This window comes from Protopterus annectens, chromosome 1.part1, assembly GCF_019279795.1.
Source record: "Protopterus annectens isolate FY-2018-M chromosome 1.part1, PAN1.0, whole genome shotgun sequence".
NCBI classification, from domain to species: Eukaryota; Metazoa; Chordata; order Ceratodontiformes; family Protopteridae; genus Protopterus; species Protopterus annectens.
The window spans coordinates 322,172,334-322,190,039 of NC_056726.1; the positions used below are offsets into that span (position 1 = coordinate 322,172,334).

Sequence of the window (17,706 nt, forward strand, 5' to 3'; positions counted from 1 at the left end):
CTTGTTTCTTTGCTTTTAAAGGTGCTTTAGTCTTTGCCTTTAAAGCTGAAGTCGGTTTAATGTACAATTGTTTAGGTCCGAATACACCCTCAGAAGCAGATGCCTGCTCAGTGGCTCCGGGCCCATCTGAGGGAATAGTCTCAGAGGCTCCAATACCTTGAGTTTCCAGCGGCCTGACCGATTCCACGTGGGAGTCGGTAGCGGCCTGCGACTCTAAAGTAGCGGGTGTCAGGGGCTGCGAAAGCGCCTCACTGAGAACCGGCGAACCAGCGGCTGACTTAGGAGAAGCTTTTGGACCTTGGTTGCCTGCACTTTTTGTGAACTCTGGTAGTCGGATGGCTATCAGACGACATTCTATAATTAAATCTGCGTCCAAAATAGCTTAGTGCAAAATCATACCGACGCTTAATAGCGCATTGGTTAAATCTAGCACAAAACCGACAACTAGAAACGTTGTGGTCAGGGCCTAGGCAAAGAATACAGTAAGAATGAAAGTCCTTATGAGGTATTTGCTTCCCACAAGAAATACAATTATTAACTTTTTCGGACATCGGTCTGGAGCAAGAAAAATGTTTCCCCAATGGGGTACTTCGCTTTTAATGAAGACTTCGGAACTGAAACTCGAACACACAAATCTCAGGAGTCGGCCGACCGGCACTTGCGAACTGCTTCCGCTTCGGGCACCGCACGGCAAGAAAGACTGAAGAAAATGGCATCAGCTGCATCTTTTATACCAGATGACCTGACGTCAGGGAAGGGGCGACAGCAACCGACGCAGGACCCAAGACTTTGGAATTCAGGCCGACTGAGGGCGACCTGCCAGCAGGATTACACAAATGTAAAGACTGCAACAGTGAAACACGAAGAACATCAAACTAACACAATTAAGAGAGTATTTTGCTCTGTATCAAGGTCATCCAAAGATAACCTGAATCTGATTCCATCGAGAAGAGGGTATAGCAACAGCATAAGCAGACTAGCATCTACTTTAGCAGAGTTAAACAGAGAGCAGTGGGACAACTTCATGTGTTCAAATTTCTAGATCAGATAAATTGTAAAACAATTGGACAAAAAGAGCAGCAAGACAAGAAAACCACCAAAAGGTACTGAAGACAAAAGGTAAAGGTCACCTTGATGAACAAAAGAAAAAAAAAAAAAAAAAAACACAACACAATTGAAGGCCTGAGAACTTGAACAAAAAAAAAAAAATCAAATGTGCCATCTGCGCCACACAAGTGCTAGCAACGATGGTGGACACATTGAAGAAAGCCACTCAAAGACCTGATGAATGGACAGGAATTTTAGCTTGAATATCCATAAATATATAAGCTGCCAATAAGTTAGACTTTCAAACTGACAAGTGCTAATGAGCACATCTCCATTCAGGACAGGAGTGACTGCAGGTGTCTACTGATAATTTCTGGAAGTCAGAGCGGATCACACCTCCACTCTGTACAAAAAAGAAGCATGACATATGTAGGACATAATGGTTATAGCTGCGAATCAAGAAAAATGATTATCCAAATACCAGTACCAAGAACAATCAACTCTAATGAAAAATTCCCATTGCAGCCAAACGGCTCTACTCAGAAAACCACTACTGACACCAAGGAGCATATAGCAGTGAAAGGATTATGGCACCAATCAGTTGTCCACAATGAGGGCTTGAGGCCAACAGCTCAATAAAGACATGCCCAAAGAAAAAAAGATCTCCTCGATGCCAAACAGCTTAGCATTGAAAAGAATGAGGTCAGCACACAGGCTCTGCACTGGTCTGGCAGAAAAGATCCTCACTGCCAAGCTGTTTGATGTCGAGGCAAGTTACCAAGCTTGGAGCAAAGGAGGTAGACACAAAACAGAGACAGAAGTTAAAAAGGGTCACATCCAAACACCTTAAAGTGGATCTCAAAAAAAAAAAAAAAAAAAAAAAAAAAAAGACTGTCCCCATTAAGGTCCTGCATCTGACCCTGGAACAGAGGTCATAGCAGGTAAAGAAGATCTGCAGCAAATATGTCGATCTCAACAAACCCAAGATCACAAATGACACCAAAGCCTAAACTGGGATGGTGAGAGGGTCTGATGTATCAAGCTGTGCTCAACTCGGAACAAAAGAGAATGTTCCTGTAAAGCAAGGGGATTACGCATAAATACACAAAATATCTGCACCTTTACTAAGCCAAGATAATAAAAAAGCAGAGCTTTTAAATTCTCAGAAACTCTGAAGGGGCTGAATAAATAGGCTAAATTAAGATTCCAACTGACAGTGAAGGTAGAAGTGGGCTGGTGAGAGGTTACACTGAACACATTTCATTCAACTCCGAACAAAACGAAACAGTCCCCACGCAATAGATACATACATATTACCCACATTCCAATAGATACACAAGATATTCCCCATATTCCAATAAAGAGCTTACACCTCAAAGTAAACCCGAGAAGTGAAATGAAATGTTCTAAGTACCATATCAGCAGACAACAGAAAAACAGAAACTATTTACCAAAAAAAAAAAATATGCGACCTCTGCCATCACCAAAGCTAGAAATGGGTGGAAGACAGCATAAAAATATTAAAAGATTATGTCCAGTTCAGAACAAAGCAAGGGACTAGCAGTAAGCCATATACACCAAAGCACCCAATTATGAAACTTTGTCAAGGCTGTGGCTTAAAGAATAAAAGTGGATTATTCTAGTAAATACTGCACAAGTCAGAAAAATTAGCCAAAAATAGATTTACACAGAAACAGAAATTAACCCAAACAGGAGGGAGATTCTACTCAAGACTGCTGTGGAAACCCTTCTCATTCTGTATAAAACTATAGTCCAGAATTACAGATAAAGGTAGAACCATCTCATTAGATCCAGCATCCTTGAACACAGAGTGACCTTTACACTTCCCCAAAGGTATATATCAGCGAACTAGGATTCCCTCCCTCTCTCAAGGGCATATTGCTTTGCAAACCAGGAACAGCAGTCAGGCTCCCACAAATGCACGGTTCTCCTTCAGCCATATGCAGCGGAGAATATATAGATTCATAGGTAGGTACTAGGCTACTGGCCCTAGGGCCTATATAAGCCTAGCCAAATGATTCCCTGGCTTTCACCACCCAAGACAATTATTTTCCTGTGCCCCTGTCGAGCAGAGCCACAGAAGTGATCCCCGGGATGAATTTCCCATCTCCAATCCAATCACATGAATGTACAACTTCTATGCACCTGATACACCACTATGGGAACAATGTGTTACACAAGGAAAACAACCAAGAACTTTCAAACAAATATAATTATTCTCACTCACTCTCTTTCATTGATCGTGTTGAAAACAGAACTGCTGCTGGGGCCTCTCCATGCGTTCAGTTAGTCAGTCCATACAAAGGATACAAGTCCCCAGTGTCCATGGGCACACAAAAGGGCATCACTCTTAGCAATTCATATCCAGTGGAAAGTGAAGCTACATGTGGATTCGCTCATCAGCTTCACCAGTCCTCTCCTGGAGCTATGAACTTAGAAGGCATGCCTGGTCATGGTCTTGTAGAAGTAAGGCACTGTAGAAACTTACCTGTTCACCAAGCAGTACACATGATTTTTTTTTTTGCTCAATTTAGTAGGGCAAGGGGAGGTTACAGTCTTCTGTGACAAAGAAAATTTCTATAATGGAGGTGGAAAAGGAAAATGGTGGCAAAATATGAAGGAAGTTATAAGGTGGGCATAATGGATGAAAGTGTCAAACGCACACACACGCTTACACTCTGAAGTAGCCGATTTAAGACCAGACTGGGTTTGAATTACATGATGCAAATATGTCCTAGAAGAAAAGTCTGGAATGTTGTTTGAAAATAAGCCCTGTTGGACACAGGAAAGTTGTGTAAAATCTTACCATACCATAGATGTCCTTCTCTTCCATGCTGCAGTATTCTTCTAGTGCGTTTACCCATCTTCAGATCTGGCTGTCCAGCCAGGTTTCCAAAGATTCAATCCCACTTGATGCGTTGGACATCTGATGTGGAGGCAGGAACATGGGCCATAAAGGTGACATCTGCACACACCAGCCCTCAGAATATAGATAAAAACCCCAAACGGAGCCAGTCCTGAAGGGCACAGCCTGTCCAGATGCAGAGGAGAGCAAGTGTAAGCATACAAGGGGGAAGGTGTGGGGGGGGGGGGATATTGTAACATGGAAGAGAAGGACATCTATGGTTATGGTAAGATTTTACACAACTTTCTTATGTCCTTCTATTCCAATGTTGCAGTACTCTACTAGTGGGTGAGTACCAAAGCTCACTATTGACTGGGGAGTAACCTAGAAGAGGACTCCAAGAATCCATGCAGTATAGCCCTGGCAAACCCTGCCCTTGGAGATCTGGTCCAGTTTGTAGCGTCTGGTGAAGGTGTATACAGAGGACCAAGTAAGCTGCCTCCAGAAAAGAATTAGTGTCTAGGCCTTTAAAGAAGCCTCCAGAAGAAGCTATAGCTCTTCTAGAATGGGCCCTGACATTGCATTACAAGGTCTTCCCATGGTGCGAGTAGCAAGCCCTGGAAATCCTGGATGAAACTATCACTTTGCCCACCACTTTTCCCAGAGTCCTGGGATGAAAGGAGACGGACAGTTGGGCTGATTTGCAAAAAAGTCTGGTTTTATGCAAATACAATCTGAGTTGTCTGTGAACGTCTAGGGAATGAAGGATTCTCTCATTATCTCCTTGCGGGTTAGGGAAGAAGGTAGGCAGGCGGATAGGCTGATTCAAGGAAAGGTCATTGACCACCTTGGGAATGAAGGAAGGGTTTTGTCCCAAAGGTGACCCTGTCCATATGAAAAAAACAGAAAAGGGGGTGTAGCCATAAAGGACTTTAAGATCCGAGACCCTTCTGGCCGATGTCAAAGCTACTAGCAGTACAGTTTTCCATGTGCAAAACTTTAAGGGGGCCTTATCAGCTGGTTCAAAGGGCACCAGAGTTAGTTTTTCTAAAACATAATTAAGGTCCCAGGGAGGAGTAAATTGTTTCCTGGGAGGTCTTAGGTGCAGAACACCCTTGAGGAAAAGTTTGGCTGGGTGTCTGGATGCCAGCAAGGGGTCCATAGGCATGCAGACATGTGTGCTTTTAAAGAGGAGTAGGACAAACCTGACTGCAATAGTTCACAAAGGCAAGACAGAATCGGGGGAATATCGCTGTCCAGCAGATCCATCTGTCTTCTGACACCAGACAGAAAACTTTTTCCATCTGGAGAGAGAGGATTTTCTTGTGTTGGGTTTCCTGGCCTCCTGCAGGACTGGAAGCATGTCCTCATTGTACAGGTGTCTGATGGGAATCATAATCCTATCCACCACAGGGTGAGGTGCAGAGCCTGCCACTATGGGTGTATCTGTGTCCCCTTGTGCTGTTTGAGTAGGTCCACTGAAAGAGGTAACTTGTGGCAATTGCCCTTGGAGAGATGAAGTAGAGGGAACCAGTGCTGCCTTGGCCAGTAGGTAGTCACCAGCAATATTTTTGGCGAGCACTGCTGAATTTCCAGTAGGGCCCTCTGAATTAATGGGAAGGGGGGAATGCATACAGGAATTTACCCTTCCATGATACTGAAAAGGCATATGTTTGTAATGCCGTTGGCTCGTGTGTCCTGAAGCAATAGCTCTGGATTTGCCTGTCTGTGAAGGAGGCAAACCGGCCCATCTGTGGAATATCCCACCTGTGGACCAGATTTAGAAACCTGACAGCATCCATTCGTGTCTGATTCGGTTCTGCTTAGTGAATCTGCTTGCAAGTTGTGCTGGGACAGGATGTAGGTTGCCTGGAGGGTGATTCCCTGAGAGGCAGCCAGCTCCCATACCTGTAGAGCTAGTCTGCATAGGAGGTAGGACTTGGTCCCTCCTTGCTTGTTGAGATACCACATAACCATGGTGTTGCCTGTGAAGATCTTTAGGAGGCCCTGCTGGAGGTAAGGCTGGAAGGCCTGCAGGGTGAGAACGGCTCTCATTTCCCTGACATTTATGTGCTCTTGTTTGTGTCCATCTGTCCACAAACCTTGCACTATCCTTGGACCCAGAGTTGCCCCCCCAGCCCAGATCCGAGGCATCTATGTGCATTGTCTGGGAGGGGGGAGTCATTTGTAGGGGTAGTCCCGGATTCTAGTCTACCCGAGCTAACTGCCATTTCAATTTTTGAAGAGAGGGGAGGAGTGGGACCCTGAACTCGAGAGGATGGGAGTGCTGGATCCACACTGAGCGAAGGTACCAGTGAAATTTCCTCATGTGTAACCTCACTAGGGGAAGCACAGGGATAATGGCTGCCATGTACACATCCAGACAGGTAATATTTTCTCTGTGATATTCGTAGGTAAACTTAAAAAATCTACAGTATCATTGATGTAAACAAAGAACTCGCTTAATTCAATCTCAGAACCCTTGCAAATCAGAAACAGGTCATCCAGAAACCTAGTGTAATGTACTATCCTGGAAGCAAAGGGGCTTTGCATAACAAGAAGTTATGTACTCACCATAACGTTCCATGTATGTAGTCCATCTCGCCTTACATTCTTACTGGTGGGTTCGGAGCCAAACCTTGGCTCCAGCTCGGCCATACTCTAGCTCGAAGTGTTCAACTGGCTCATGGCTAAGAGGTATCCCATCATGCAACAGGTCTATTCCCCAGATCTTGTTTGCTGCACACACACGCTGAATAGAACAACCCCAACGGAAAGGACTACTGACACCTAGAGACATACCTCCATGTCCTCCAGGAGGGGGTAGGAGGAAGTGTTAGGAAGAATGTAAGGGGAAATTGACTACATACATCGAAAGTACAGTTTTGTACCTACCATAAATGTAGATGTTAGAGTGCTAATACAGCTGCAGTAATCACAGATGGGTTCTCTGCCGTCAGGCGGGTCCTCGGTCGGCCGAATTCCAAAGTCTAGGTCCGGCGTCGGTTGTTGTCCCTTTCTTTCCTGACGTCAGTGCGACAGGGGTATACAAGACACAGCAGACGCCATTTTCTTCAGTCTTTCTTGCCCCAGATGTCAGGTGCCCCCAGAAGGAAGGCAATACATAAATTATATATAAATTATATATATATATATATATGGATAACCCAATCAGGTTGTATGAGGATGTGTTAGCCACTAGGCCTTTATCAAGAGGGGAAGGAGGGAGGGAAACCTGTACTGCAGCTGTATTAGCACTCTAACATCTACATTTACGGTAGGTACAAAACTGTACTATGTTCATCGTGCATACAGCTGCAGTAATCACAGATGGGTAGAATCCCAAAGCTACGCACAGGGTGGTAGGCACTAGGTGGAACTGGGATGAGCCAGAATGCCCTGCAACACAGCAGTGGCAAAGCCTGCTCTAGTTTTGGAATATAAAGGCAGGTGGTAGTGTTTTGTGAAGGTATGCACAGAACTCCAAGTGGCTGCCTCCAAAATATCTTTGGTAGGGACTCCTCTGAGGAAGGCTGTAGAGGTAGCTGTGGCCCTGGTGGAGTGGGATCGGATGCCTGTAGGGACAGATTTTCCATGACAGGAGTAACAAAACCGTATGCAGTGGCCTATCCATTTTGAAATTGTCTGTTTGGTAACTGGCTTCCCTTGAGCTCCTACAGCATAGGACACAAAAAGTTGTTCTGATTTCCTGAAAGGCTTTGTTCTGTCCAAATAATAACGTAGCTGTCTATGGATGTCCAAGGAGTGTAGCAGCCTTTCCCCTTTGTTTTGAAGATTGGGGTAAAAGGTAGGCAAGTGTATGGCTTGATTTAAAGCTATCCTGGATACCACTTTAGGCATAAATGACGAGTTGGTTCGAAGGGAAACCCTGTCCCGATGGAAGATGAGAAAGGGCTGCACAGCCATGAGGGCTTGTAGTTCCGAAACCCTACGAGCTGAGGTAATGGCCAGAAGGAAAGCTGTTTTCCAGGACAAATATTGCAAATCTGTTGAGGCAGCTGGTTCAAAGGGAGGCAATGTTAATTTTTCTAGAATGTAATTAAGATCCCAGGCTGGCACTGGTTGTTTCCTTGGTGGTCTTATATTCTTAGCCCCTCTGAGGAACTGTCTTAAGAGTGGGTGAGAGAATAAGGGTGGATCCGTGTTGAATTCTGCAGAAATGGCTGAGGCATGGATTTTTATGGAGGAAAATGAAAGTCCACTGTTCAGCAGCTCATCTAGATACTGTAATACCTGAGGCAAATTAAGTTTTCTAGGGTCCTGGCCTTTTTTCTCATTCCAAGAGCAAAACCGTTTCCATTTTGCGGAGTAAGCCTTTCTAGTAGATGGCCTTCTGGCCTCCAAAATGACATCCTGCACCTCTTTGGGGAGTAGGGTCTGTTGTGGTGTTAAGGAATTTTCCATGCAGCGAGATTGAGTTTTCAGCTGACTGAAAAAGAGTTTTGTAGCTGTGCTGAGTCAGCAGAAGAGGCATTAGAGGTAGGGGCCAGGGAGGAATATGTGTTAGGCTCCTCAGGAGTGGGTACCAGTGTTGTCTTGGCCAGTCTGGAGCAATCAGTATCATATTCGGTCTGTCTGCTCTTGCTTTCAAGAGCACCCTGGGCAGAAGAGGCAGAGGTGGGAAAGCGTAAACTGTCCATGCTGTCCAACTGAATGAAAGGGTGTCCACTCTCCAGGCCTTTGGATGAAAGGTCCTTGAACAAAACTTTTCCAATTGATGATTCCTGTGGGAGGCGAAGAGATCTATGCCTGGCCTCCCCCACGCTTGGATTATCTTTGTAAACACTTGAGGATGCAACTTCCATTCGTGTGGATCTGTCATATTTCTGCTTAGATTGTCTGCCAGCGTGTTTTCCAAACCTGGCAAGTACTGTGCTTGAAGTTCGATTTGCCATTCCAGAGCCAAGTTCCAAAGTGTCATGGCTAGTCTGCACAGGGGGTATGAATGTGTTCCTCCTTGTTTGTTTATGTACCACATTACTGTGGTGTTGTCTGTTCTCATCAATAATTGTCATGGATGCAGGAGGTCCTTGAAAGCTGTAATTGCATTTATCACTGCTAGCATTTCTTTTTGATTGATGTGAAGGTGCTTTTCCTTTTGGGACCATTTGCCCTGAATGCACCTGTCTGTCATGTGTGCCCCCCAGGCGTAATCTGAGGCGTCTGTTGTGATGACTTGATTTGCTTGAGGCTTGCAGAATGGGAGACCTGCGTTTGTTTGACATGCTTGGGCCCACCATAGAAATTCCTTTTGCAAACATGGAATTATTGGTATTATTGTTTCCAAACTGTGGCGGTGTTGAGACCATAGGTTTTTTTTTAGGTACCATTGAAGTTTCCTCATATGCAACTTTGCACATGGGATTAAAAGAATGCAAGATGCCATGAAGCCCAGAGCCTGCAGGATTTTCCTTGCAGTAAGCCTGGTACAATTTGCTAGCATTTTGAAGTACTGAGTTAGTTGCCCCTGTTTTTCTGGCGTAAGATAGGCCATCTGGGTGTGTGTGTCCAAGTTGGCACCCAGGAAAGTTATTTTCCGAGATGGTGTTAGCCTGGATTTCTCTTTGTTGATTGTGTATCCCAGAAAAGTCAGTAACCGTGTTGCATAAGCCAGATGTTCCAGAAGTATGTGCTTGCTGTCCGCTTGGATCAGGCAGTCATCCAAATAAGGGTAAATTTGTATCCCTTGAAGTCTGCAGTAGGCAATTACTGATGCCAGGCATTTCGTGAATACTCTGGGCGCAGTAGATAAGCCAAAGGGCAATGCAGAGAATTGATAGTGGATTGAACCTGCAAGAAATCTGAGGTATCTTCTGCAGCTTTGTCTGATTGGGACATGCAGGTATGCCTCCTTGAGGTCCAATGTTACCAGCCAAAACTCCTTGCCCAGCATGGGAAGAAGCTGCTATAAGGTCAGCATCTTGAATTTTGGTACGAGTAAGAATGTGTTTAGGATGGATAAGTCCAAAATGGGTCTCCAGTCGGTTCCTTTCCTTGGTACAAGAAATAGCCTGGAATAAAAACCTTGACCTTGTTCGTGAGTAGGTACCTCTTGAATAGCTTTCATGTCTATGAGCTTTGAAATTTGTAGTTGTGCCTCTGCCCTTTGATTATGTGGCAGGTTTGGCATGCCTCTCATTTTTGGAAGAGTGTGAAAATGAAATCTGTAGCCTCTGTTTATAACGTCCAGGATCCATTTGTCTGTTGTGACAATATGCCAATTTCTTGTAAATAATGCCACCTTTCCTCCCAAGGGTGCTGCCAGCTGAGACTTGCTTGGCATGGAAAGGAGGAAGTCATTGGGTTTGTTTCCTGTATTGCTGTGCACTGTCTTCGCCACCTCTTGGTGCTGGAGTTTGCCATTGCCTGCCTCTATATGATCCTTGTGATTGTCCTCTGCCCCTTGTGCGCCTGTTATCTACCTCTTTGGGGCTTGTCCGTGGCTGGAAAGGACCAGTTTTTAGAAGGCCAATTTCTGCTAAAACGTGGTGGTTGAACCTGTAGAAAAGCTTTGACAGTTTGCATAGATTTGGCTTTTTCTTCCATTTTCCGTAGTATCTCCTCAGCATTAGTACCAAATAGCACATCCTTTTGTAAAGGAGCATCTAGTAGTTTAGCTTTCACATGATCAGGCAAGATTTGTTCCCTAAGCCATGCATGTCTATGAATGACTGATCCTGTAACAGCAGCTCTACTTGAGGCCTCTAGGGCATCATAGCCACATTGTAAGGTGTGTTTACCCACTTGTTCTGCACTATGCATCATATCCTGCAACTCCTTCAAATCTGGTTGTTCAGGTTGAGAGATTTTATTTCTTAATTGTGATAAATATCAGCAGTTTCTGTTAAGCATATGAAACAGAAAATTTAAGGCCCTCATGGCTAGGGTGGCCGAGGTATATACCTTTTTTCCCCACCTTTCTAAGGATCTTGACTCTCTTTCGGAAGGTAGTGGATTCTTAGCAGTAGAGGACTTCATTCCCTTGGGGCCTTGAGAAATGGTTTCAGGGTCAGCATTATGGCTTTTGTAAAGAAACTGGTGAGAGTTAGGAACTCTAATACCTATCAGGCTTGACTGGGGCAGGAGGCAGGGAATCCGGATTAAGGCAAGCCTCCGAATAAACATCATCAAGTATGTCCAAGACAGGAGGTATCGCCAGATGTCTGTGTTGAGGTAACAAAAGAAATTCCCCAAGTCTTTTCTTGGAATCAGAAAAGTCTTGGCCTTCCCAATGGAAGTGTTCCCTCAAGGTGTGCAAGGTTTCCCCAAAAGAAAAATCCTCAGGAGGAGATACAGAAGGAATGGACTGCTCTGCATCAGAATCTTCAAAAGGGGAGTAAGAGTGTTCCTCTACATCAGAATGTTCTGAAAAAAATGGAGCCCTGATCAGAAGAGGGAGAATCTTCCTCCACTCTGGGTCTCTTGTCTGGAGGGGGTTGGGAACCCCTGATAAGAGTAATTAAATCCTCAGCCATTTTAAGCATCTGCTTTTTAGGCATAGGGCCTGGAGATGGGCCCTGTGCAACAGGCCTCTTGGGATGCCTGGCTGATTTGGACTTAGTAAAGGCCTTAATGAAAAAGGAAGATGAGGGTCTAAAGACACCATGGGTGGAAGTGGACCTGTCCACATTAGAAGGCTCAACGCTCACAGTGGCTTCGGTGGTTGTAGTCTGGGTATGGGCCAAGGTACCTGCGGTCTCGGTTACAGAAGACACCGCCAAAGAAGTGTCGTCGGTAGTCAGGGACTGCATAGGCATCTCGCTGAGAACCGGACCAAGTGTAGCCGGTTTTGGCATGGTGTCTGTGGGGACTGCGGACCTCGCGTGTCGGTCCTTGTCCTTGCGTTTTTTGGACAAAACGGTAGTCGGAGTCTCCGACATTTTATAATCAAAGGCTTTACCAAAAAGTTTTGGGCGAACTCCGCCCAACGCTTAATCAGGATAATTTATCAGGATGATTGGAGATGGGTTCTGTAGTACCAGGTTCCTTTTACGCCTGGCAAGAGATTAGATCTATACGGTCACTGGCCAGGGTAGTCACCAAAGACAGATATGCCAGACCCAAAAGCTTCCAGGAAGACTAACTCCTCCTGGGAGGGGCTATCCGGGAATAGTCCACCTTTTAGTTTGAGAATTTGAAAGTGGTCTCTGAAAGAGACATCATCCAGTAGAGATCTGGGGGACTCCACCCCTCCATTGAAATCCAGGTCTTCAGTGAGACTCCTCAGGGAGTCTATGCGTATCCTCTTACACATTCTCTTACAGGGAGTCGCCTCAGTGGGCTGGTCTGGAGAGATATCCAAAGAGAGGGGAAAAGTCCTCGAGGAAGTATCAAAGGTTAGATCAGGAGGAAGCACGGCTGTAGGTTCCAAAGAAGAGAGTAGTTAAATCTCTCTGATGAGAGAAGACCCTCTCCACCACCTCCAAAGCTGAAGGACCAGGAGAAGACTTAGCTGGTCAGACTAGAGCCAAAGTTCCAGAGGGTAACAAGCTCCAGCCCTGACCAGACCTGTGTCTCTAAAGCAGTCAGACCCAAGTTATCCAACACTACAGCTCCAAGGGGCAAGGATGTCTCCACCAACCAAAGTGGAGCCCAGCACCCCTGGATCCGGCGTCAAAGGTTCAACACCAAGACTCTTTCTGATCCAAGGGAATTAGCACCAAACAAGCCAGGGAAGCAGTCCGAGTCCAAGACCTAGTTATCTTCCAATCAGATATTGACACTCCCGGAATTATTGGATCAGAGGGTTCTGAAATTATCAGTGGGATCGGAGAAGACAGACATCATGGGAAGCAGAAGGGAGGCTTCATAGATTCAAATGGGGGTTATCCTGTCTCATTCTCCCATCGGATCCGAGCAACTTCATCATCCTATCCACCTTTGGCTTCTGAAAGGCTCCTGAAGGACCTGACAGAGGAAGCAGTAGACTGGGGCAGACTCTCTCCTCGAGGTCTGCTGAAGGAAAGAAGAATAGAGCACAGGAGAAACAGGCTCCACAGAGAACCCTGGGGACTGGGTCCTTGGAGACTTCGTAAGAAACATAGTCAGGTATGAGGATGTCTGATCAGACTGTTTTCATTTCAGATCTGAGGGGGTCAAATAGGACTTCTTTTGAAATTTAAAAGAAAGCTCTGATGAACGGGTTGACTCAGGACAGCTATGGATGATTATGAGGGGGTATGAGCCCCTGGAACAGGAGGAGGAGGAGAAAGGAGGAGGCAGCAAGTCCTTCAGAACTAAATTTGTTCAGACAGTCACTAAGGGCCCTGGAATTAAAAGCTGCACAGATGGAGTAGTCTATATTCAAGGGAGAAAATCCCATGCAATAGATACACTCCCTGTGAGCATCAGAGTAAGGGATTTGTGCACACTGGAAGTGCATTTCACAGAAAGATGGGTTTTCTGACATTATGAAAAAGAAAAAAGGAAAGGTATTTTTGTACATTAACTACCAACACTGGTAGGGAAACAAAATACCCTCTAGAGGGTAGGAAAAGGGAGAAAGAGAAGAAAGGTACCAGCGATGGCACTGACAGCTGCCTTGGGTACAAGTGGAAGAGTAGAGATACTAGCAGTAAAAAAATTAATGCTACAGAAAAACTGAATAACTAGGTAAGGGAGGTGGGTGAAAGTAAAAAAGAAGTTTGAGAAAAATTTAAGGAAATGAACTCACAAAAACAAAGATATGACATGCAAAAACTCAGAGAAAGATCCGCATCTTCAGTGATATGGCTACAAACAATATCAAAAGTACAGCATGTTGACAGGGGCATTAGGAGTACAGTGAGGAGCTCAAGAGTTGGATCCAAGAGTCCAGTAAATGCAGCAGAATTGGATCCAATGCCTATTAGTTGAGGAATGAATGAAAAGGACATTAAGAAAATTTGCTATTGTGTTAAGTTTGCAACAGTAATCTATTTAAACATTTACAATTAAGGTATGTTACCTTACAAAATTAAACTGCAATTTTCATTAGATCACTATTGCAGTATTCTATATTTCACCACCCAGAGCTTAGGCAGGCTGGGTGGTGAAACGAGAGAGAGATGACAACTGCAGAGAATACCTTGCAGGACAACCTTCCAACACAAAAGTGAGAGTCCACACCCATCACATCAAGGGACTGCAAGATTCTTTCCTTCCTATTCTGGGACGAGGAAAGGTGGGAAGCTAGAGAGTCTGCCTAAGAGTAAATTCTGATATCACCTTCAGCAAGAATGAAGGGTTTGGTCCGAAGGCTGATACTGTCTTTACGGAAGACCAGAAGACATAAAACGCGCATAACAGACTGAAGCTCTGACACTGCTGGCTGAGTTAAATGCCACCAATAAGACAGTCTTACGGGTCAAGAATTTCAGTAGCGAGCAGGCTGCAGGGCTGAAAGGGGCTTAGTACATATCAAGGTCAGGAGGTGCAAGACTTTTGCTAAACAGCCTTATGTGGAAGGCACCTTTGAGGAGCTACTCGTCTGAGAGCTCAATAGACAGAGGTGGTTACAGGGGAAGGAGGGCCTAAATAGAAGACAGAAGCAGCAGTAAAGAAGCCCGTCAACAAAAGCACAGGCCAGTCCCACTCTCAGAAGCTTACTAAGTGATCCTGGAGGACCAAGGACATCACCACGCAGGATGAGCCCTTGCCCTATTCCAAGCACCAAACAAAAATCCTCTTCCACTCGGACACAAGCTCTCCTAGTAGTATGTTTGATTTTCTGATGGTGTAAACTACATCTGCAGAGTGCTGGTACCTGAAGAGCATTTGTCCACCACACATGCTGAAAGCTGTTGAGTCTTGAGTCTGGGATGTGCAAATGAACCCCTGTGCCGAGTCAGCAGTCGTACTCAGGATAGTAGTAAATAAAATGGTCTTCCTGCAATCTCCCTGACCAGGGAGAACTGGTGCTGCCTGGGCCATAGTGAGGTTATCAAAAGCATTTCTAAGAACCCCCCCAAGTTTAATATTCACTTGTGTCGGCCCACCTTTGTACTGATCAATTGGCCTGCTACTGTACATTACAGTGGTACTGTCATGCACTACTTTCAAAGTTCTTTCTGTCCAGATTCAGCTTAACACCCATAACCACCGAGTCACTGCCAGTATCTCACTGACGTGAAGCCTCCTCTGTGAGGCTGACTAAATTTACTGGACCTTAGGATCCTGAAGGAATGTCTCCCCAGGCAAGAAATGACATCTGTGGTAGGTGTTTGGGGGCATTTTGCAGAAAGTGGACTCCCAAATGAAGCTGACCTGGTTGGCCAACCACTGGAGCACCTCTGTTATAAAGAGAATGGAAAACAGATGTTCTTGGCAGCGAGAATGTTGATACTTTAACAACCTGAGGTACCTAGAGGTAAGGCCCAGAGCTCTAAGAAATTGAGGCCATGACCAACATTTGCTCTGCCAGGTTCAGAAAATATTTTTGGAAGCGTTCCCACTTTCCTGACAAAGGAATGCCCTCTGACCGGAGGGGACCATTAACGATCCAAGATGAAACCAAGTATTAGTTTTGGAGGGCAAGAGTAACCGCCAGTCCTGGTAAAATCTACAGCCCTGAGCACTTTGAGTTTTTCTGAATAAGACAGGCAATCATGTGCACAAAAATACGTACTCCCTGCAGCCTGCAGTAAGCAATAGCCAAGGCTAGACCCTTGAGCACTCTTGCAGCAGTAACAAGTATAACAATGCGGTAAACTGAAAATTCCAACCCCTAGCAAAAAACCTGAAGAACAGTTGTTCTTTGTAGACAGGGATGTGCAAGAAGGCACCTTTCAGGTCTCAGGTGATCAAGTGACAGTAGGGCTAATTATATAAATGCATGGAGGCTTTTACCAACATTACTCTCGACCTCTACATGGCTGAAGGAACTAACAGTTAAGCTTTATAAACACAGCTAACATTCTCCTGAGGCCTTTCCAAATTGTTAATCCCCATTTGGGCAGCAGTCTTTGTGAACCAGCTCTAACTTCCACAGACCATCAGCATTCGGTTACAGACTTAAAAAAATAATGCACAAAGGCACCAAAGGGAATGCAGTATGTACATTCTGTTTCTGCCTTCAGCTTATGATGCTGTCTGCATCATTTTCCCCAAAACTTTGCAGCTCCATTTCAATTAAGTTTAAGGCATCGACAAATGAACAATATGATCATGCTTGGGTCTGTAATGACCTTCTGCAGACCTAAATTCAAACCAACTGTAAAATCATGGCCCTCCTATATGGAATGTCTAAAAAGGAAGTTTCAAGATCATTTATGCACCGCTCATGGATAACTTCCAGAGACCAGTGTAAGGCATTCATTCCCGATCCGGTTTTTTTTTATCCACTGGGGTTCTGCTGTGTGCTGCGTTTAACTCTACAGCTCAGAAAAGTCAACTGGATATTTGCTAAATGGCTTGCGTAGAACCCCAGAAGATTTAAAACACGAGAATTGACAGCTCAGTTATCCAAGGACAACAACTTTCTCAGAAGCTACACCTGGATTAGTCACTGCAAAATGGGGTAGATCTTTTAAATACAAACTAAAAATTTGCACATATCAGAAAATTTAACATTCACTCACAGACTACTACACAATTTATGGTTTGTGCGGATTGGCTTTAATGCAGATTTTACAGTCTGTGTTACTTCCACTGTTAAAATGTACCATTATAAAGTAAATATGAAAGTTCAAATCAGAATAAAAAACAGCATTCAAACTGAAAACTGACAAATGCTACCTCCATTACATAACACAACTTGCTAAATTTACTCACCATTATCTGGGCCATGGAGTTTCATTGAATAAATCTTTACTGGCTGATTAAAAGATACTGTTATAAGAAGCTGCAAAACAAATACAGAAAAGATTCATTAACAAAATGACCACATGACACCATCAGATTTACTTAAGAGGAAATGTCAGGTGTTAAAAATATACAGCATTAACACTTTCTATATGATAACACACTGAACAGAAAAAAATAAATCCTTCAATAGATTTCTTAAAAGTAAAGAAGCCTGTCAACAGATCAAAAGCAGTTACAACCCCATTTTATCAGACAAAAGCTCCCCATTTTCACCAGTTTTGACATGTACAATAAAATACAGTTATATGACATCAAAAGGAATACAAAACTACAGGTAAGTGTACAAACATGAGAGAAAACTTTACGAAAGCTTACAAAGAATCGAGAAACAAAGCTTGCACAGAAAAATACAAATGTTGAACATCCCTAAAAAGACAGACTTCCATACAGAGATTGAGAGAATATCACAAAAGCATGTAATATTACCTGCTGTTTCTAGCAATTAAAATAATGAAAACGCAGACACACATACGCACACACATTTACATACAAAGATATGCACACGCATTTTACGTCACATTCGAGATTAAACCAGCACAAAAAAATTCCAAAAAATTTAGTAAACAGCAAGGAGAAGCTATAAGCTAAACAAATCGAAACAATAATCAACTACCTGCAATGAAAATTAACTAACAGTATATAACACACACAAACATTTTTGTGAGGTTTGGGGTGTGGAGGGGCTAAACTCCCAGCATTCCTGCGATTCTATTTATGCCAACACCAAAAACACAACAGTGGGGAAAACATTCCCAATACTCACTGTACTAAACCACCATCCCAAACGCGTTCCACTGCTTGTTAGACTAATGTGATATCCACTAAAAGCTCTTTTTAAGAAATCTATAATGTGTAAAACTAGTACAGCTAGCACTACGTAGTTACAGGTTTCCATTCATTTTGGATAAAAGCAGTACATTGCATTATAT

General features: G+C 44.1%; 1 protein-coding gene across 1 annotated transcript in view; it reads right to left on the minus strand.

Moving 5' to 3' along the window:
* TXNL1 (thioredoxin like 1) overlaps positions 1–17,706 on the minus strand; it is a gene marked incomplete at its 3' end in the record, with an annotated part of 151,903 nt that overhangs the window by 22,229 nt on the left and 111,968 nt on the right. The window contains 1 exon segment of the mRNA XM_044074919.1: positions 16,685–16,754. Within this exon segment, the coding sequence (XP_043930854.1) occupies positions 16,685–16,754 (70 nt within the window).